The following is a 23,375-nucleotide window of genomic DNA, read 5'->3' as shown; positions in this document are numbered from 1 at the left end:
ACTGGGAAGACCCCCAAAATTGATATTTTGAATTAAAGTGCAGGTGAAAAGCAAACATTTCTCTCATAAAAATTACATGAGTTAAATATCCTCAGGGGAGCTATTAAAGAAAAACATCTCTGAGACTTCTCCATAATTCCATTTAAAGAATGCATTTCCCAATTCATTTCTAATTGACCAATAAGAGAAAGAGACAAAACACCTTGACTTCAATACCAACTATGAGGCACCACACAGCCAAAGATATTATACAGTCATCTGAATGAAGGCATGTTTTTCAAACAAGAATTTCTCCGGAAATTTCAAACCAAAATGTCATTTGTAAGCCTTGACAAGGATCATAATTTAGATTTTAAAAAACTGACAAAATATATTCTCAAAAAGAAGTTGGAATTGAGTTGTGTAGAAAAACTAAAACTCCGGGATACCTTCAACAAGTTAAGAAAATTCTCACACACTTCAGTACAACTGCCATCATCTACTAAATTTAGAAAATTATTGCAGTTTCGCAAGTATAGATTATTCACAAATATAATTTTTCTTCTCTGATTTAATGAGCCCTGCTGGGTAAAGCTGTCATCTCTAATTCAGGTTAATTTGAGGAAAATGGCTGTTTCCAGATGGCATTGCGAGCAGAGAGCTAATAGGAGACTGAACTCGAAGTCATACGATTTTTATCTTAATGGGAAGTGCAAGAGCTGCTAGCCTCTGAGCTCGCATCGATCCATTTCTTAAAGCAGCATTCTGCTACGGAATTCTCCACTCACTCCCACACTGTCATGTTTCGCTGTCAGAAAACTACAGTGTAACCCTGAACGTCTGCGGCAGAGTCTGCTGCAACCTGGCTGAACCACCTTCCCTGCGGTAGAGCAGCCGAAATACAAAATAACAGCACAGCCTATGTCTCAGCGCATCAAACACATGGCTAATTTAGTGCCCCAAAGGTTGCCTGCCTTCCAGATTAGTTTAAGAAACTTGGGTCCAGCCGGCACGGCTCAGTGGTTGAGCATCAACCTAGGAACCAGAAGGTCATGGTTCAATTTCTGGTCAAGGCACATGCCCAGGTTGTGGACTCGATCCCTAGGGGCGGGGGGGGGGGGGGGGTATGCAGGAGGCAGCTGATCAATGATTCTCTATCATCATTGATGTTTCTATCTTTTTCTCCCTCTCCCTTCCTCTCTAAAATCAATAAAAATATATTGAAAGGAAGGAAGGGAGGGAGGGAGGGAGGGAGGGAGGGAGGGAGGAAGGAAGGAGCTCAGCACTGCAAATCTCTGGATATTCTGCACCTCCAGCCAGGAGCTATTCACCTGCCAAAATGCTGATGAATAAAACAGCCTTTCGTCATATTCCCAGGCTTCCTGTTTGGGCAGCTGCGCTCCACGCATCTGTTTCATGCTCAACGCCAGTGTCTTGGAAAGTATAATCTGGCATGAATTTCTGTCTTAACAGGGGAGAAGACTGTCTCTTTCCAAACAGTGAGACATCCTAACCAGGAGATGTCATGAATAAAACAGAATAACCCAACATGAACAACCAGAGCAGTGTTATGAAAATACAATCCACATTAAAACTTCCATCCAAGAAAATCAGGTGTGGAGACTCAAGTTTTCCATGTAAACCAGTAGTCTCGATACAACTGCATGTGTAACTCACCCCAAGCACTCTTTTACAGTGTGAATGCCCGGCTGGCACGGCTCAATGGTTGAGTGTCAACCTATGAACCAGGAGGTCATGGTTCAATTCCCGGTCAGAGCACATGCCCAGGTTGCGGCCTCCATCCCCTGGTGTGCAGGAGGCAGCCAATCAATGATTCTCTCTCATTATTGATGTTTCTATCTCTCCCTCTCCCTCCCCCTCTGAAATAAATAAAAAATATATGTTTTAAAAAAGAAAAATAATAATAAAATGTGGATGCCCGATCCCATCCCACACAACCAAATCAGAATCACTGGGAGAAGGACTCAGGCAGAGGGGTTTTTTAAAAGTTCCCTAAGGTGATGCTAATGTTCAAATTTAGTGCAGAACTACTGATCTAGACCAGGGGTCAGCTTTTTCAGTAAAGGGCCCTGTTTTAAATATGTTAGGCTATGTGGGCATTCAGTCTGTCCCAACTACTCGCTGCTGCTCTGGCACCAAAGTAGCCACAGACAATACATAAATGAGCATGTGTGGCTGTGTTCCAATACAACTTTCTTTAGGAACACTGAAAGGTGAATTTTATATAACTTTTCCATGTCGCAAAATGTTATTCTTCTTTTGATTTTATTTACAATCGCAAAGATCTGGAAACAGTCCAAGTTCCTATCAGTAGATTAGTTGATATACACAATGGAATACTAGGCAGCAGTAAAAGAAAAAGAAAAAAAAAAAGAATCTCTTACCCTTTGAGATAACATGAAGGGACCTAGAGAGTATTATGCTAAGCGAAATAAGCCAGTAAGTGAAAGACAAATAGCACACGATCTCGCTCATATGTGGAATCTTATGAACAAAATAAACTGGCAAACGAAATAGCTCCAGGGACATGGAAGCATGCAACAGACTGACGATTCTCAGAGGGTGGGGAAGAGATTAACCAAGGAACTTACATGCATACAAGCATAGCCCATGGACCCAGACAATAGTGCAGCGAAGGCCTGGGGAGGGGGTGTGGGGAAGGAGGGGGTTAATGGGGGACAATACGGGACATCTGTAATAAATTCAATAATAAAGATAAAAAAATTTAAATAAATAAATAAAAATTAAAATGCAAAGACCATTCTCAGCTTGCAGGCCACCAAAAAAAAAAAAACAGATGGCAGGCCACATTTGCTGGGCCGTAGTTTACTGGCCCCTGACCTACACTGCGGGTTGAATCCACGCCTCACTCTTTTCTCAGAACATCATTGCTCAGTGACTCGTTCAATCCGTCCTAGGAAAGATTCCCTTCAAAGCATGGGTACCTTCAGATTCAAGTTGGTCCAGGCCATACGGGGCAGCTGTGTTAACACGGCTAACGGAGGGAACAACGGTTCTTCTCTCCGAGGATGCCTCAGAATCAGAAAGTGCTGGGGCGATGCTGGGTGCCTCCTCCATTATTCCAGGGGGTGTCACTGGAGATCCCAAAACTGGTGTGAACACCTCCTCTTTTGGCCCCGTGACTGTGTCCGTTAGGTCTGCCAAACACAAGAGGCAGGACTTGACCCAGAGATGATCATGTTGGGAAACGTACACATGTGTTTTTACTTTCTAAGCAAGAAGTGATTAATGACACTTAAACCAGCTCCCCCTTCCCGTGCTGCATCAGTCCAGCGACCCAAGGCAAACACTTTATCTTGCAGGAAAATATACCGACTCCAATCAGAAACTGGTTTTTAAATTTCAGTCTCCCATTTATTCTATTGACAATATTATGGGTTTAATTTATTACCAAAGATTGAAAATTTCAACAAAAATTTATTAAATGGTATACCAAAGACTATTTTAAAAATCAAGTCAAAAAGTAAGAGCCTAGATCTGTGTCTGGAATCTGCTCAAGTTCAAAGCAGCCAAATTTAGCTCCAGGACTTCCCAAATCTAAAAATTCTACGATAGTAATATTATTTTGCAAGCCTGACTGGTCGTCAGAATCTCTTGAGATAATTTTTTTAATGTCAATGTCATGCTGTCCACATATGCCAACTTACTGAATCAGAATCTCCTTAGTGGTAAAGACTGAGGAAATATTCTTAAAAGCTCCCAGGATAGTCTCACATATATTGTTGTTGGGAGTATAAATTGGTGCAATCGCTTTGGAAAACAGTGAGCCGTTCCTCCTAAAGTCAGACAGTCATATACCTTATGGCCCAGCAATTCAGTTCCTAAGTATATACCCAAGAGAAACTCCCACACATGCACGATGGAGAATATGAAAAAGAATACTCATGGCAGCAACGCTCACAATAGCTAAACCTGGAAATGACCCAAATGCAAATCACTAGGAGAGCCTGGAGGAAGGCTGAATGAATAAACTGGGATATATTTTCATAATGGAGTATTAAAAGCAGTCAAAACAAAAGAGCTAGAGTAAGTAAATCTTGGCCATAGAACATTAAGTAAAAAGAAAAAAAAAAGTAAGTTCCAAAAAGACTACCTACAGGACAATACAGTTTTTATAAAGTTAAAAAAAAAAAACTAAAATTTTTAAATGTATAATTTTAGGAGTAAATATAGATGTAATAAAACTAAAAGAAAAGGAAGTCAAGCCCAGCCAGCATGACTCAGTGGACGAGTGTCCACCTATGAACCAGGAGGTCCCGGTTCGATCCTGGTCAGGGCACATGCCGGGTTGCGGGCTCAATCCACTGTGAGGGTTGTGCAGGAGTCAGCCCATCAATGATTCTCATCATTGATGTTTCTATCTCTTTCTCCTTCTCCCTTCCTCTCTGACGTCAATAAAATATATTTAAAAAGAAAGAAGAGGAAGTCAAGGGAATGATGAACACCAGATTCAGGATGACGGTAACCGTCAGAGAAGGAAGGGGCTGAGATGGGAAGGGTCATGGCGTTACATGTAGATTATTGATAAGGCCCTGGGGGATTTCTTGGGGGGGGGGGGAATAATAGGATTAGAAGGCATTTATTACATTGTTAAAAATAACTCAGTTAATAAATAAAAGTGGGCTTTACTTGAACCAATGATGAGACAAACATATGAGGCCACCCCCAAAATAATTAAATAATAAAAATGTTGTAATTATTAAAAATTACGAATTTAAAACTACTGACAATAATTTTTGTCATCCTGATAATCACCCAAATTTGAAAACTTCACTGTCTTTAAGATATCAGAGCATTTGAGGCCCTCCTATGGAGAAAGCAGTGTGTATACATCATTTCAAACCCTTACAATAACATTTAAGAAAGACAGGCATTATTTAAAGATGAACAAACCAAGGCTTGAAGACATTAAGAAACTTACTTGAGGCCACAATACTAATGAGGGCCACAGCGGGGATTCAAACCCACGTGCTTACTCTCTTACTCTCTTCGTCTCTTCCCCTTTAACATCTCTGATCAGCCAGAGTTGTCCAACTAGGAGAGGGGTCTCGGGAAGTGAGGCCTTCCTCCAGTCCCTAAGAGAAGCCGCCAGGAGGTTTTTCTTGGGAACTAACACCTCATTGTTTGAGGCTGTGTGGCATCTCTCCAAGTAAGAGTCCGCCCACCTTCCTATTCACTCTCCAGGTGTGTGCGCGTACCCTGGTGACAGGGCCACCATCTGCCTCACTCATTCTATTGCTCATCAACCCACAGAAAAGGTCCACCCCCATCACCCCGAGTCCCACTCCCTCCCTTACAGACCTTCCACCGCGGGGGTAACTTCGAAAGGCAGAGGCGCAGCTGCAGTTGGAACTGTAGTGGCCAGAGGCTCCCCTCTTCTCGACAGCTGAGTAACTCCGGGGACCTCTTTTCCTTCCTCGGTCTCCCCATCTCCTCTGCTCACTTCGAGGGGAGACACCTGCGGCTCCCGTGTCACCGATGAGAAAGTGGCTGCTGCCTCTGCAACAGCCGCCGTCAGCTCTGGACCGGTGGTGTCTTAAAAGAGGGGAAACAACGTTTTAAAATAGATCGAATTCCTGTACCTCAAAAAGTCACTATATAATTGATACATCAAAAAAACAATCAGCTATTTCAGGGGATGGGAAGGCAGAGGGGTCGCTCAGGAATAAAATGCCAGTGAACACATGTTCTCCGAGTTGCTGCTCTCAGGGGTAGGGAATCAATCTAAGACAGAGTTAGAGAAGCTCATGTGAAAAAGAAAAAGACATAAAATCTAAAACAAAATAGGAAGATCAACTAAGCTCCCTTTTGTGAATTTCAACATAATCTGTTTGTTAAGAACTAAGTTATTCGCAAACATTCTCAGAAGCATTTGTTTAAATTAATTTTCATACTGGCAATTTTGAAAGTTAGTATTTTGAATTAAAGGGATAATAATTCCAATAATTAAGGTTTACTGACTTTCTAGTAAGGCCGAACACACAAGAAGTGAAGTGCATGGTGGACATTATCTTATTTTATCTTCCCACATGTAATCAGAGGAGGTAAGTAGTAATATCACTCCATGGAAGCCATCTCTCATAGTGGTCAAGAATGCAGGTTCAAGAGCCAATTTGCCTGGGTTTGAATTCTGGCTCAGCCACCTACTAGCTGTGTGACCTTGAACAAATTACTTAACATTTCTGGGACTTGAGTTTCCTTAGTTAGAAAGTGGAAAGAATAGTATCTATCTCACAGAATTGTTACAAAGATTAATTACGTAACACATGTAAAACCTTTGGAACATGCCCAGTACTTGGTAAGTATTCAATAAATACCAGCTATTATTACTTGTTTTACAAACAACTTAGGTTTAAAGAAGCTAAGGAACCTGCCTTACATATGCAGTGCTCTTAACCACTGTGCTAACTATGCCTGCCATTGGATGAATGAATAAAGAAGTTGTAGTACATATATACACAGTGGAATATTCTTCAGCCATGAGCATGGGCATCCTGCCGCTGTCCTACAATCTGTAGGTCTGCGTTTGCTTTTAGATCATAAAAGACAGTGAAACAGACCTGTGGGATATATGTATCTGTCCAAGGCCCCTTTCTTTATGTTCTAATCCCCTAAAATAAATTACAGATTTATAAGGGTCAAGATTTGCCCCCTTCATAGGGAGGAATCACGCTGCAAATTTCAAATACTGAGCCACTATCAAAATTTAATTTCTAGAAGACCCTATTATCTCTCTTTTTCAAATGCTAATTCTAGATCCATAGCATATTAGCAAGTCCAGTAAGTGATATATTAAAAAATTTTTGGCATTCTAGGGATAGCTGAAAAGGTTTCTTCTGATATTTATTAATGACATCATGATACTTCCTATTACTTAAGATATTTTTCTTTGGAAACAATTTATTTGTTTTAAAATAGGGTTTGTAGGTTTTTCAATACAAACAGTTCTTTTCCTGGTTCCCATCCAGATCAGATTATTTTTTCCTCTGAGTTGAAGAGATGTGTATACTTGATGTGCTGCCGTACCTGCTAAAGGGCAATGTGAGTTACAGTAAGGTTCGTACACAGACTTCATATTTGCACTTTGTACCACTGTTTAAGTTTTGCTTCCTTCTTCCTTTCTCCAGTGAGACTGTAAATCTCTTGAGAGCCAGGATTCATTGCCCTTTTTGTACCTTTAGCACCTAGGACAATGCTCCACCATAAAAAGATAATAATGTGTAGTTTTATCATTTGAAGCTGTAAGCATGCTTTATGTTGCCCTCATTTTTGAAAGCATAATGAACACTTTTGAGAACAAATATGTAAAATAAATTTACAGTCTATTGTCATAGTTTCATGAAATAGCAAGAAATCAAAATAACACAGTACTTTGGAATAAGTGACTGCTGTTAGAGAAAAGAGAGTGAGAACTATAAATAATAATGAGAATTTAAAAAATAACATCCAGCCAGGCTGACGTGTCTCAGTGGTTGCACATCGACCTGTGAACCAGGAGATTGCGGTTCGATTCCCAGTCAGGGCACATGCCCCAGTTACAGGCTCCATCCCCTGCAGGGGGCTTGCAGGGGACAGCTGATCAAAAATTCTCTTTCATCACTGATGTTTCTATCTATCTCTCCCTCTCCCTTCCTCTCTGAAATCAATAAAAATAGAAATGTGCTTTAAAAAATTAAATTAAATTAAAAAATAACATCCAAAATTTCTCTACCAAGCAAAATAGAGACAAACTCATAGATAGAGAGCAGGCTGACAGCTGGAAGGGGGGGAGGGATTGAGCAAAAAATTAAAAAAGAGAAAGAAAGCTTGGACATGGACAACAGTGTGGGGATTGTGGGAATGGGGGAGATCGAAGAGGGTATAGGGGGATAAATGGTGATGAAAAAATATAAAATAAAATTTTCTAAATAAAAATTGAAAAAAAATCTCCACATTTTCATTCTTTCTACTTCCTATAGAAATAAAATATAATCATTATTATAATTACTTTTAAAATCTGATCTCCAACTGAACCAGCTGAAGAACAGGCTGAATCCAAAGACTGAGAATCTCAGGGTACTCATCTGTTCATAATGCCCCAAACACCAAGAAATCATTGCGTATCCTGAAAAAGATAATGTCCTAAGTAGTCCTGAGAACTAAAATAATTGGCATTTGAATTGCTTACTTTTGAAAAATACTTATAACCACCAGAAAATGGGTAAAAGCTTTTTGGCTATTCCTTAACGACTACTGCCAACAATCTCAATTTTTCACACATTCTTTTTAACTCTATGGGACAAAAAAATAAAAAAATTTAAGTGAAAGGAATTAATAGATTGCCTCTCTATGAAGAACTTTTAGAAGCTGTTTGATTAACCTGGACAATGCAGGCAGTCAAATTGGATAATTTCAGTCTAAAAGGTTCTCATTCCTCATTACTCACTCACTGGCCCAGTATTTATTGAGCACCTACTAGGCAGCAGATACTGCGCTATGTTTTAGAAATAAAAAGAAGTTGCCCATTAAAAGTGAGGCAGTCACAACTAAGTAAGGACTATACTCAATAATCAAAATAATAATCGGACAATTACCAAACTCATTTACTTTTTAGGCTGCATTAATAGAAGCCAATGCAAGTCTAGTACATAAGAATCATGGATTAAATTGTGCAATGAATAATCTGGAACCATATGACTTAATGCTCCAGGAATACCTTAAAGTGTTACAGAGAATTATAGTAAACTTCTTGTTCCATCATATCTAATATCTTCCTGGTCATGTGAACCCAACTCTCTTCATGGAACTTAAAAACCAGCTTACAAAACATTTTCTGGAAGCTTCTATGAAAACTTACATTATACTAGGTCTTTCAGTCTTTAATATATTTTATTTTTTAATATATTTTTATTGATTTCAGAGAGGAACGAAGAGGGAGAGAGAGATAGAAACATCAATGATAAGAAAGTATCATTGATCAGCTGCCTCCTGCATGCCCCCTACTGGGGACTGAGCCTGCAACCTGAGCATGTGCCCTTGGCCAGACTCAAACCCGGGACCTTCCAGGCCACAGTCCAATGCTCTATCCACTGAGCCAAGATGGCTAGGGCAATCTTTCAGTCTTTTAAAAAAATGAATTGGACATGTAAAACTCAATCTTTTATCACTTTAATTCAATCCCAATAACACTTCATAAAACATATTACTAATTTGATAGTTTCCATTAATTAGTCAACTTAGCAGAAGTAACAAGCTGCACATATTCCAAAACAAATCAGAACGAGCATATGCAAGTTACACTGTCTTCCCTTGTCCAGGCTGTTATCTAACCCACCACACATAATAACAGAAAAATATTATCCATCAGCCACAAATGTAAGGCTTGTCAGCTGGTAACATTCCCGCATGTAAAGGCCAAGAGCCACACGCAGTGCAGAACCGAGGCAGCAGAGAGGACTTGCCTCTCCCCCTTATTTCTAGATGAACTTCTTTTGGGGAAAACAAAGTCAAAAAAGCCTATATGGCTAATACTATGAGATAAATATTTACCTAAAGCTTTTTGGCAAAAAAATATCAAGGATAGGAGTATTTTTACATCAATCTGTAAATAAGTATCCTACATTTTTATTATACCACTGAGACATATACCTAATTCCTTCACATTTTCCTATATCTTTATACATTTTCATAATGAAGTGTTAAGTCTGTAGGCAGAATATTAAGTCTGTATCAGGGCTTCTCAGCACCGTTGACATTTGGCTCAGATAAGTCTTTGTTGTTGGGGGGCTGTCCCGTGCTCTGTAGGGTGTGTAGCAGCATCCGTGGCCTCTACCCACTCGTGCCAGTAGCCAGCAGCACCCCTCTAATGGGACAACCAAAAAAGGTCTCCAAACTTTGCCAAATGATGGGGTGGGGAGAGACAAACTGGTCCCCTTAAATACCACTGGTCAATATATATATAGGAATTCAATTTGGGGATAATTTTTATATAACATATATTTTTATTTGTGTACTTCTGCTTTTGATTAAAACTTAGATAACTTCTTTTTTTGAACAGAGATCCAAAGTCATTTTAAGGCAAATAACAAAATGAGTTAGTCTGTCTCCATCTATAACCCCTCAGTGAAAGAATTACAGTACTTAAATACCCTAAAATGCACAAAATACAGTTCCTTTAAATTCAGTTGCTACCAGTGATATTTTTGGTTCTAATATTTGCTTCATGGTTGTCTCAGCTAATTTTCTTTGTTGTTGTTGTCCTTGGATAACTGATAATAAGCACCAAGTGAGGGCTGATTCTGCCTACCGGCAAGAAGATGAGATATTTTATCCCTCTCGCCATCACCTCTTTCTCACCTCCCCAGTGAAGGTTACGCCTGAGGGGAGTGGGGAGGCGGCTCTCAGGTTGCACAAAACCTTGGCATCGCAGATGGATGTGCACACTGAATGCTGCACAGCTGTAGCCGCCAGCCAGGAAAACCCATGGGGTCATTTCAGATTCTCACGAAGCCCTGAAGTTTTAGGAAAGAAAATTCATGCATTGCTTGGGGATTAGGCTTCCCAGATGTCTGGTTCTGAGGGTGGTTTGTTTCCACTGCGGCCACCAGGAAGCTGTAGGCAATCCACCTGGGTAGAAAGCTGGGGCCACTGTAAAGCCACCTTTCTCCAGAGGCTCATAGAGCATCCTGCACACCCAGGGTGTGGCTCTCACTCCCGCCCACCACCTGCCTAATGACAGTCTCCCATGGAGGCCGGAGGTGGCATAGAGAAGTTATTTGTAAATCGTCACTTTTAAAAAATAAAACACCTAAAACCCGTACAATGTTAAACGACAATTATATTTCCATTTTTAAAAAACGATAAAACCAAATGAAAGCACTCCAAATTAAACAAAGCTTGTTTTTTTGTTTCTTTTACCTTTAAAAGCATTTCTCAGTGGTTGATAAGCCTCAGACTCATATTCTGAGATGGGAGCAGTGGTCTCTAAGAAAAACAGGGCATCGTTTTCCGTGGTGGATTCCATGGAGTCTGCAGTGTTTTGAAACAGGTTCACAACAGAGACTTTTGTATCTTCCATCAGACTTGTGGGAGTAAAGGAAATCTGATCGGTGAAGGCAGATGACCTCCCCTCCCCAGGCGCTATTGGCAGGGCTGTCTCGGAGTGTGTTTCCCCTTCAGGCAGCCCCAGACCCATCTGTGCAGCCTCTGTCAAAGCTTCGTCCCCTTCCACGCCTCCCACACCATTAGGGGTTGCTTGGGCTGTCGGAGACATTTCCATTCTCATCGGAGTCTCTGTATTGTCTCCAGGCCTTGGGGTCTTTATCTGGCTTACACTCTCTAATTTGGTGTCATCCCACTCATCGCCTAGGACAGAGGCCGCTGGGACAGCTGTGCTGACACTCTCTGTGACTTCTGGGGCTCCCAGCAGGCTGGCAGTTTCTGCCTCAACACCCAGGCTGTACTCAGAGGTTGCAAGCCCGGGGGTGGTGGCAGTCGCCTGGGTATTACCAGCTGTCATCTGTGAAGGCTTCTCCCTATCAGACTTGAGGCTTCCGGGCTCGGTGCCTGCGATGGGCTCTGCACCAGGAAAAGACGTTATCCTCTGATCTGTGTCTGCTTCAAATTTCTCCGTCCTTAGATTGGTGGTTAGTATTTTGTTAGTGTTCACAGAGGATGAAGGTGAATGTCCCAGACTAACGCCTCCCTGACTTTCAGTGGTAAACAACTGATTGTCCACAGACTTCAGAAAACCTTGTGTTGCTTCGGCAGTCCCTTCTACAGTGGGCTCAGTGTTGGTACTACTAAAGAGTTCCTCCTTCTCATCCACATTCCCAGAACCAGCTGCCATCATAGGGTTGGTCACCATGGCCTTGGGAAACAGGCTTTCGGGAGACGTTCTCTCTGGCTGGCTGGAACCAACCACTTCTTCCCCTGCCGGGACCACTGGCTCTGTAGCAGTGTCGACACCAGGGCTATTAGGCTGCATGAGCCCAGCTCCTATGGAATGGGCTTCTCTGTCAATAGGCGATACTTTATTTAATGGCATTGCTGATGGTCCCGCTAGCACTATCATTGGATCTTCGGAGACCACGGGCTGGGGAGTGCCCTTTGAAGCAATGGAGTTGTTTTCTAGGTCATCTGAGTTTATCCTCTCAGGCTGCCCTCTTTTTTCATGAGCATGTGCTATCTCCCTTCTCTCCACTTTGGGGAAGGCCAAACATTGTATGGCACCGTTGAGAAGTAGAAGGCTACAGAAAGCCAGACAGATGTGCAATACTCTTGGTCTTCTCATAGTGGAAGAGAAATGTGCACATAAAATGGCAGAGTTGACAACGGTAGTGAGTGAGTCCTGCAGAAAAACAAAGCATATCAAACTGTCACATAAATATATTTTGTAAATAAGCCCCTTTGAAACCATGAGTTAAATAATCTCCTTGACGTTATGCTCAGAGATGGTATGTAAGAGAGGACTGTTCTATTTCTTTGTACCTTTGAGACATGGATAACCCAGTTCATTTTTCCCTTCTGAATTCTGCAGCTGATTTAATGTGATGCTCTCTAGAAAAAGGTTCACAGAGTTCAAGTATTCAGTTCATTGTTTCCTAAATACCTACTTGAAATAAACTACTCTTAGAGTCACATTATTCTCCCCAAATTCCTCTATTAATCATGTAGTCAAGTGATTGCAGAAATGTCCAGGATATAAAAAGTAAATCTTACATTTACTTACATTACATTCAAAGAACGTTTAAGTATATTTTAAAACTAGAGCCCCAGTGCACAAATTAGTACACAGGTGAGGTCACTTGGCCTGGCTGGCCATCAGGTCCCCCAGAGGGACCACGGGAGGTTGGCCAGCTGGCCTAGGAGGGACCACAGGAGGTTGGCTGGCTGTGGGAGGTTGGCTGTGGGAGACACTGACCACCAGGGGGCAGCTCCTGCATTGAGCGTCTGCCCCCTGATGGTCAGAGCGCATCATAGCGACCAGTTGATCAAACAACTGGTCACTTAGGCTTTTATATAGATAGATAGATAGATAGATAGATAGATAGATAGACAGATAGATATGTATATATATATATATATATACACATATATATAGATGTCATCACAAAATACTGAATACCAGTTATATTCATGAGTTTTAAAAAAAATATAAATGAGTGCTCACTTTGGCAGCACATATACTAAAACTGGAATGATACAAAGAAGATTAGCATGGCCCCTGCACAAGAATGACATGCAAATTCGTGAAGCGTTACATGTTTTTAAAAATAATAATAAAAAAATAAAAATATATAAATGTTTTCAAGTAAATTGTCTTTAAATTTTAAAAATTCTTTCTTTTCTCTACAACAACTATAAAAATTATAAGCAAAACCTTCATGTTTAAAATGTAGGGAGAAAAGGTAAGAGTTAATGTAAGTGTATTTCTTAAAAGAAATAAACGTTTTAAGAGAACCAATACACATATTAAATTAACAATCTTTACTGAAAACACACTCTTGTAATATTAAGATTCACTGCATTAAAATAAAAAAAACCACTACTCACTCTCATCACAACTAAAACTATATCAAAACTGATCATTTTCCCCAAAACTTAAAGGTTTTAGTTCTTTTTTATCGTAGAGCCCTTTCTTTTCCCATCATCAAAAATTTCTCAGATGCTGCAGGTTTTCTAGAAAATTAAACCTAGGAATGAAAATTCTAAAATATAAAACTTATCTTTATAAAAATTATACCTTTTCTTTCTTTCATGGCTAATCATTAAACTATCCATTTTAAGCATGTGATGTGCACACATAAAATATAAAATTTCACATTTTCATAAGGCCCTTTCCCCTGAAGGTGTTCAAAGCTTTAACAGTGTTATCTCATCTAGTCTTATAGACCCTTCTGAAGCAGAGAAAAGGTCAAGTCCCTAGTCCTCGGTGGCTGCTGAAAAAAAAAGAAGGCTGAACTTTTTTAGATGAGGAAAGAGGAACCCCTGGATACAGAGCTGAGGCACCTTGCTGAACTCCCAGCACCACATCAATGAGTCATCTTGGAAGCGGATCCTCTGGCCCCAGTCAAGCCTTCAGATGATCCTACAGCCCCAGCTGACATCTCAACTACAACTTCTTAAGAGACCTGGAGCCAGAACCACCCAGGTAAGCTATTCCCAAATTCCTACTGCACAGAAATGGGATGAGATAATGAGCATTTATTGCCACCAGGTTTGGAGGTAATCTGTTACACAAAAAGCTTGAATCCACAGTACTTTGGGAGAATACAGAAATGGGCTGATGTCATGAGGCACCCTAGTGCCTAGTGCAGAAAAGCAACAGTATGCCAGGGATCATAAATTTAGCAGCAGGAGAACATCAAAGCCAGAGATGACTAGGAGAAATATAAGCCACTGCCCAGCCCCTGCCAAGAATCCTCAGAGATAGTGAGAAAGATGTAAAATTTCTCCTTAGGTAGGATCAAGGTTTGAACCAATTTTATTTAAATATTAAATTACATTCAGTCATGTAGCTAGCATTGTTTTAAAAGGAGAGAATATGGAAAAGATATTTGATAAAGAGGAAATGGCATGGGCTAAGGCATATCAACATTCTGGACATTAGTTATCACTTTAGATGAGCCACAAAGCATCCCAGTTCATACCCAGGTAACAGATTTGGTAACAGTACTTGGCCTGCTGCCTCTATTTTCCTTCCTTAAAACAAAAATATATGAGAGCTGTAAAGCATGAGTGCTCATAGTTGATGACATTACACCTTCATATTTCTGGGCAGACAAGTTGAACTATGAAACCCTATATAGTGGAAGATATAAAAAAGCTACAGAACTCTGGTTCATTTCTGATCTGTTCAGAGAGCTGCCCTTTCCTAAACAAATATTTTTCCCATTCCATGAAATCTTACTAAACATCCCAGAAAAAAGAGGGTGTGGCCTAAAAGCTTACCCTACAAGCTCCCATGCTTCTGGATAAAAACCTGGGGGTGGGGGCGGGAGTGGGGTCTGGGGGGAAGCACTAGTCGGTTTGGCTCAGTGGATAGAGCACTGAACTGTGGACCAAAGGGGCCGGGGTTGGATCCTGATCAAGGGCACGCACCTCGGTTGCAGGCTCCTCCCCAGCCCAGGCCCTGCTCTGGGCACAATCAATCTATGTGATTCTCTCACATCGATATTTCTCTCTGTCTTTCCCTCTCTCTTCCACTCTCTCTAAAAAAATCAATGGGAAAATATCCTCTGGTGAGGATTTTAAAAATAATAAATAAATAAATAAATAAATAAATAAATAAATAATAACATTTAAAAAAAAAAACTTGGGAGGGGGTTGAAGGAGTAGGTCCATGATGGTAGCAGTAAAGTTTAGAGGGCCATGGACTAGCATCAGGAAAATGATTCCTGACTCCTACCTTCACTGTTGTTAAAACTTGCTATGTGAGCCCTAACCGGGTTGGCTCAGAGGATAGAGCGTCAGCCTGCGGACTCAATGGTCCCGGGTTCGATTCCGGCCAAGGGCATGTACCTTGGTTGCGGGCACATCCCCAGTAGGGGGCGTGCAGGAGACAGCTGATTGATGTTTCTTTTTTTTCTTTTTTTTTTATTGCTTAAAGTATTACAAAGAGTATTACATATGTCTCCTTTTTTTCCCCCCGCCCTTGACAATCCCCTTGATCGATGTTTCTAACTCTATCCCTCTCCCTTCCTCTCTGTAAAAAATCAATAAAATATATTTTTAAAAAAATTAAATTAAATTAAAAAAAAAAAACTTGCTATGTGAGCCCTGGCTGGTTTGGCTCAGTGGATAGATCATCAGCCTGGGGACTGAAAGGTCCCAGGTTTGATTCCAGTCAAGAGTACATGTCTGGGTTGCAAGCTCGATCCCCAATAGGGGGCTTGCAGGAGGCAACGGATCAATGATTCTCTCTCATCATTGATGTTTATCTCTCTCTCTCTCTCTCTGAAATCAATTAAAAAAAATTAAAAAAAAAACAACTTGCTATGTGATATTGGCCAAATTGCTTCAGTTTCTCTTTTGACAAAATGAGGAGTTAAAATAATCTTTGAAATCCCTTCTACCTCCATAATTCCATTTTCACATTTTATCTACATGACATAAAATAAAAATACAATATCTTTATATTCCCACAACTTTGCCATTGAGCAGGCAAGGCACCCAAATGATTGAATGAATGCTTCACATTTTATTTAATATGTTCTGGAGTTATGTGGACCTAGAGGAAAATTTTGTGATCAAATCAGACTGGGCAGGGGAGAGGCAAAGAATTAAGATTTAGTCTAACCTCAATTGCCTTCCCGAAACCAAGTTTTCCTTCAAGGTTTTATTTTCACCCAGCTCTTGAGCTTTAGAGTATTTGTGTGGAAGGAATTCTGCCATTGCTCTAAAAGACTTTCCTTCTGTAATTAAGTGTTGGCCACCTGCTTTCTAAATCCAATTACAGCAGGAAAGTGGGGTGAACTGCTAGCCTATTCTATGACTGTGTATTGTGGCCATATGCTCCTTCTCTCCACTTTTCAAAATGACACCTGACCTCTAAAAGAAGCAGGAAAGACAGCCTGTAGAAATAGCAGCAGGGGACATGCTGCAACTCAGATAAATTGGTAGATGACCTTCAGGTTCCAGGTCTTTCTCCATCTTTCAAAGCACAGAACAGCTTCACGTAGTCACTCCCAGGAGCTTGGTGTCCCCCACTGGGAGTTGCAGGACATTAGAGAATAAATAAAAAAAGACTGACCATGGTCAATTCTATGACAATATTTCTAAACCTATATAACCACCTGCAACCATATTTTTAAGGCCTTTTCTTTTGTCCTCAACATGGTATCCTCTCCCTGGCACACAGGAAATGTTCAGTAAATATTGGCTAAACAAACATGAATATCTATGGCTCGCTTTGCTGGGGGAGAAAGAGGGAGGGGGGACTTCATTGCCTATTAGAATTATTTGTCTCAGTGATAAGAATATTTAGTAAACAAACAAAAGAAGATTTCCTTCACACTGTAACTTTGGATGCTGCTTTCCCTTCATTATATCCATCAGGGCAAATTAATTCAGATAAATAAACTCTAACCCAACTGCTAACTGATCGTGGATATTAGCTTCTAACAGCTTAAAAAGCATCCCTGCCAGAGCAAGTCAGGAGCACGTTGTCCATCACTCGCTATCAAGGTATGCTAATGGCTCAGCAGTCCTCTGAACAACTGACCGCATTTCTGCCACCAGCGGGCAGATAAGCTGTCCTGTCAAGCATTATCTTTGACGATCTTAAATAGATACAGTCCAGAATCTGGTTCTTTGTCAAGTCTAGGCATACTCAAGTTTCAAAGGCACATGAAAGACAATATAAAAATAAATAAAGCCTTAGCCATCTTGTCAGACTTAATCACCAGTTTTTTAAAACACTCAGTCACTATTTTTCCAATTAGAATTTATACTTGCATTGTTCGGTGTATCACCCACACACACACACAAAAGGGGACCAGCATGACAAACATCCTCAGCAGTGACAATGCTACTCTTTTCAAAGTAAAGTGGATTGCAGCTGTCCTTCATAAGGAGCATGAGTGCTGCCCTAGGACTACTCAAGACACAGGGGGGCTGTGGAGTTTGCCAAAAAAACAACAAAAAAAAACTGGCGACAATCTGCTTGATATTTTTATTTTCTTGGGATAAACACAAATACCATAAAGAGCTGGTTTGGGGTTTCAGGAAGAAAGCTGCCCAATCTCAGATTTTCCTCGTCTAGTGGAAGTTACTTGGATGCCACCTAAAACACACCATGTTCTTCATCTACCCTTCACCTACACTAGGCTTTGCTGGGGGAGCAAGGAGGAGAGATTTCATTGCTTATTAGAATTGTGCATCTCGATTATCTTAAAATAAACTCAATCATAAATCTTCGGTGTCATCTTGAACTCTTCTCTCCTTTATATTTTAGGTTCACAACTCCTGTGGATCCTTCCTCACAATATCTCTTGGAATTGTCCCTTCGGTCACATCACTGAACTGTTATTATTTTAATTGCCTCTTAATTATCTCTTTCAGACTCTTCTCTCCAGTAAATTTCATACAATCCAATGGTTTATTCTTAAGAATTAAAATGACAATAATTTATTAAAAATGAGTACCATTTGGGGATGCTATGAGTCAAATGTTGTATGTGCCTTGTATAAATTACCTTATTTAATCCTAACAATAACCTAATGAGATAGGTACTACCATCATCCCCATTCTTTGTGACATGAGAAAACCGCAGGCTGGTCGAGGAGAATTAACTTGCCTATGTGATCGTGTCTGTTTCTAAACTTGTGAATTCTCTCAGATTTCCAGTTCCCCGCCTTTGCCACTACAACGCTCTGCCTTCCCAAAATGCATAAGGTCCCCAAACATACAACCGCCAAACTCCATATCTGTAATGCAACCCCACAGCACTTGTGCCCAGTACAGACACCATTGTCAAGTAGGTATATTGCCCTCTTCTGTGCCATACTCATTTCAGGTTCCTAAGTTTTGCTCATGACACCACACTAGTCAGAGTTCCTTCCTTCTCCCCTACCCTAGGCACCCCTCCCCCACCATGTCACAGCCAGTGTACTAACTGTTGTCACAAAATCGCCTCACCCCTTCTCTTCCCACCCTTCTCCCAGCTTCTCTAGCACAAATAATCATGTCTGTAAGTCTGGTCGCCTCAAATAAGGTTATGATTCTTCCATACAAACACTGACCTTTTAGCTTTTTCTGCTTGCCATATAATTGCTAATAATGGTAGGCACATAGAGGAGGTGTTCAATTAATATTTGCTGGCATGAAGTGAATATAAATAACCACTTAAGAATGTGAAAAAGAATGTGAGCAGAGTCTCCATTTTATATTGTAAGATTTTCAATGACATTTCATGGTCTAGCAGCTAGCCTATATAATAAAAGCCTAATATGTTAAGTGTCCGGTTGTCCGGCCATTCAACCAATCAAAGTGTAATATGCTAATGATACACTAAGGCCGCTCAACCGCTTGCTATGATGTGCACTGACTACCAGGGGGCAGACAGTTGACCGGTAGACCAGTCATTATGATGTGCACTGACCACCGGGAGCAGACAGTTGACCAGTCGACCAGTCGCTGATATGCACTTACTACCAGGGCACAGACGCTCCAACTGGTAGGTTAGCTTGCTGCTGGGATCCAGCTGATCAGGACTGAGCAAGACGGGCTGGACATGCCCTGGAGCCCTCCTGTGGTCCCTCCCCGGCTGGCCAACTTCCTGGGTCCCTTCCTGGCCCCGATCGTGCACTGGTGGGGTCCCTCAGCCTGGCCTGCGCCCTCTTGCAATCCGGGTTGAGGGACCCCCACCCCAAGTGCACAAATTTTGTGCACCAAGCCTCTGGTCCATATATAATTATATGTCATGTTCTTCACATAGTCAATTTTGACTACATTGTCAACGTGTTATTTTAATAACAGTAATAACTTCAGTGTTCTCATCTCTGCTATATTTTAGGTTTTCAGTGTTTATTTCATTTTTTAAAACTAGATCAACAGTAACAAGTGACAAGTCTCAGAGCTTCAGGTCAACTTGCTTCCCAGTTACCATCTCACCTTTAAAAATCCAATTAGTGATTCTGTGATTGATGAAGGAACAGGAAACTTTCCCTTCCTTATCTGTGTCTTGATCATCTTCCCTTTTTGTGTTTTTCCTGACCCTCAATGATGAATTTGTCATTGTCTTACCTTTTCTTGTAATCCTGAAGGCCCTCACTGCCAAAGCTTTTTCATTTGCCTAGAGCAGCGGTTCTCAACCTGTTGGTTGCGACCCCTTTGGGGGTCGAACGACCCTTTCACAGGGGTCGCCTAAGACCATCAGAAAACACATATTTTCAATGGTCTTGGGAACCGTGATACCGCTCCTCTATCCGTCTCCAGGCAGGTCCGCCCACATGCAGATACGCCCACATACGAGTACCCAGCGTATTAAAGGGTTGCAGCATTAAGAAGGTTGAGAACCACTGGCCTAAAGCAAGGCTTATCAAGACTCTGACCCTATTAATCCAACAGTGGCACAGAGCATTAAGATACCCTTCCAATTCACTGTTTTTGACAACCGTCAGTGGCCTGATACAGTGGCTTTAGGATCATCTGTCCCCAGTCATTTTTCACTATAAATTAAGTAGCTGGAATGACAGATGATCCTTTCAGCAGCATCTTTGACCACAGAGGAAGGAAGGAGAATAAAGTAACCACAAAGAAAAGCATGGTCCCCCAGGAAGGGGTAAGTGGGCTGGGTCACGATGGTTACTCTGGCAACTCCCTGCGGAGGGCTTCCCATTCCTGCAGGTCACAACCAAGTTCTACACATTGAGCCCACAGCTCTATTCTCCGCAGTGTAGCACTACAGACAAATGAAGATGTCTGTGCTTATCATCCCTCCCACACCATCTTACTCCTAGTAAAAGAAGCGAGATCTGAAGATTTAAAAACTGGCTTGAAATTCCAGCTCTACCTTAGGCAAAATCACTGAAACTCGGTTTCCTCGTTACAAAATGGAGACAAGAATGTTTATTCTGTTTTCTTCAAAAGGTGGAAGAGAAACCAAGAAAGTGATAATAGACATGAAAATGGTTTGAAGAGTTTAAGACATATTAGCAGGGTTCTGACATGCATTCCCCTCAAACTACAGTAATGTGAGCAATTTGAAGCATCCATAACATCCTTTTTCCTCCTAGCTATGTCCACGGAGCCTCGCCTTTCCACTCCTCATATAGACAAAGTGGCCAGGAATCATCTGATGTTTGCAGAATCCTGCCCTAATCAATCTTGATCAGCAAGCTCCTGTCCATCCATCATACAGTTATTTTCAATGACCCAATCTGACACTTCATTTCTGTTCTTTGTGCTTCACAAACCTCATTTGCTATACAAGGTCTCTAAGAACTAGCTGCACTTAGGAGAAGGTAATCCAATCCCCAGGTAGACATTTCAAGGAATAAACATAATATGTAACATTTCAAGCTGAAATTTGATTCAGACACTCTCCTTATAATCACCAAGGAGACACAACAGAAAAAAAACAAAAACAGGATTGACCACGCATCTTAGTAGGAAATGAGTTTTCATTTTACAGAGATTAAGGCCAGGTTCCCTTGGAACACCAGCTTCCCTATTGTGAGAATAAACAAAATTCAGTGAACAAAAATACAATTCCATACACAATTCTTCAGACAAACTGCTGAATAAACAGTGAAGTACACCTTTAGTCAAAAGAGTGGAAATAGGTAACCCAGCTTCCTCTTATTGATGCTATACTTAGATTTAGCACCAAACCGTATCTGTAGAACCAAATTATGACCCAGAAAGGTTTAGCACAAAATGCCAAAATACAATGGTAAGAAACTTCCTATGAAAACAAAGACAAATCCGCCTCTCCCTAGTTAGCTGTTGCTGTAGCTACATCAGACTCCCTCAGTCTTGGGAGTTTTGTGAATAAACACAATCCCTATCAAGTCAGCCGCGTAAGTGTTTGGTTCATTCTCAGGACAAATACAACAGCTCTCCGTTATTCATAAAAGTGAGTCTACCCTAAAATCTCTACTGTGTGTAAAAATAAGTACCAATGTTCTGATGCTGTGAAACCTTACCCCCGTTTTGCGTTTCTTTCAATAGATGCTACAGAGAGGTTCTGCGGGCGAGGGAGCAAGTCGGGGTGTGACTCTGTAGGCTCCTGGCTTAAATGAGACTCCTTGGAGCCCAACAGCATCCCTTGTGACCAGGGAAATACACAAAAAGGAGGGGGAGGCATGCCAATCCTGGCCACACATTTTGCTCCCTACCCAAGAAATCCTGCAGAGGTCTACGGGCGGATTTGTGAACCACTCCCTCTCCTCTGTAAGTTTCAAACTAAAACTTCCACACAATGAAAGCAGACACTTTAAAGCAGCCCCTCTCCTCTCCTCCACAGCACCTCTGCCCTGAAATGAGGTGCCAAGATCCTGACCAACCCTTGGGATCGGCTTGGGAAGGCAGGTTTCTCCTCTTTAAGAACTCCAACTCTTCAGAGTCCTTGGCTGCTTCCTCACCAGCCAGGGCTCTAACACGTTCAGAATCTACACAGGTCAGGTTCTGTCAGTGCCCAGGACGCACACGAGACATCTGGGCACCTCCAGGCAGCAGCTCCCAACAACCGTTCTGGAATCTCAGGCAGAGCCTGACCTCCGCGTCTAACCCGCAGGCCCTCCTTCCAATAAAGCGCCCTTTCTAAGGAGCATCCTCCTGCCGCGTGCTGGGGACCGGCCAGGGTCTGAGTAAGGAGGCTCAGGGACACCTCTGCGCTCAGCACTCCACTGTTTGTGTTCGGCAAAGTAACAAACAACACATTTCGGTGGCCACCGCAGCCCTCATTGGCTCCTCAACTGCTGGGCACGGTTTGGCAGCGGGGACACTGCGATCGATGCTTTGAACGGAGCAAATCGCAGCCTTCGGGAACTTCGCTATCACCGCCGTGAGGTTGGGAGGGGAGAGAGAGAAGAAAGAAAAGCCCACACAAAAGCAGCTAGTCCTGCAAGCTCCGCCAGCACAAAGGCCCGCTCGCCGGTGCGGAGCCAGGAGGCTGGGCTGGAGCGAGGAGTGCGGCGAGCCCTCCGAGGCCTGCGCCGCGCCCAGCGCTCGCGGAGCTGCCCCTGTGCACCCCGCGCCACGCACCGCGTTCCGACCGGGGCGCAGGGCGCACGCCTGGCGCGCCCCTGACCGCCGCGCTCCCCGGACAGCACGGCTCCCGGGCGACCCCCCGCTGCCCAGGGCTCGGGCTCCGTCTCTGCCCGGCCCTGGGTCTGCAGCCACGGCTCCCCGAGCGGCAGGAGCCCGGCCGTCCTCACCTGTGCGCCTTCAGCCGAGCAGCGCGCGGAGAGCGGCGGCGCCCGCGCTCGGCATCCCCGCGGCGGCCCCTGCAGCGGCGGCGGCCCGCTCCTCAGTCTGCGATGCCAAGGGGGCGGGCGCTTCGCTTTGTTGCTTATTCATGAGGCCGCGGTGACGGCTAGGGATTGGACGGACGATGTGCCCGCCCCGGCTTCGCTGCCCCTGACACCCGATGCGGTCGTCCCACGCCCCTCGGAGCCCACTTACCCGCCTCTGCTTTTGCGCTGGGGACGGGGCGGTGGGAGCGAGTCCTGCTCGGGGCGGGGCGCCTGAGACCCCCTTCCCGAGACCCCCCGCCGGGCTACCCTTCTTTGAAGCCTGGGCTTCCGCGATAGCTTTCCCTCTGTGTCTACGAAGAGGAAACCAGGCTCCGTTTTCGCTAGAAGAGCCCTAATTTCTCTGGTCCTTGATTAGGGCAAAGGGCGCAAGTAGGGGGCTGTAGGACGTTCCTT

At 42.6% G+C, this 23,375-nt stretch overlaps 1 protein-coding gene across 2 annotated transcripts in view; it reads right to left on the bottom strand.

The window, feature by feature from the left end:
• ARMH4 (armadillo like helical domain containing 4) overlaps positions 1-22,977 on the bottom strand; it is a gene marked incomplete at its 5' end in the record, with an annotated part of 106,707 nt that extends 83,730 nt beyond the window's left edge. The window contains 4 exons of one of the 2 annotated variants that reach the window (XM_081103483.1): positions 2,946-3,158; positions 5,323-5,556; positions 10,918-12,349; positions 22,884-22,977. In XM_081103483.1, the coding sequence (XP_080959609.1) occupies positions 2,946-3,158; positions 5,323-5,556; positions 10,918-12,292 (1,822 nt within the window). Of the gene's footprint in view, positions 1-2,945; positions 3,159-5,322; positions 5,557-10,917; positions 12,350-22,883 lie in introns of those variants that run through there. The other variant, XM_081103484.1, reaches the window with a different exon arrangement.
• Positions 22,978-23,375: the final 398 nt, after the last annotated feature.

The sequence above is a fragment of the Myotis nattereri genome (genome assembly GCF_964212035.1).
Source record: "Myotis nattereri genome assembly, chromosome: 1".
NCBI lineage: Eukaryota > Metazoa > Chordata > Mammalia > Chiroptera > Vespertilionidae > Myotis > Myotis nattereri.
The sequence above is the reverse complement of the archived record's forward strand: the minus strand, read 5'-3'. Positions and strand labels throughout refer to the sequence as shown.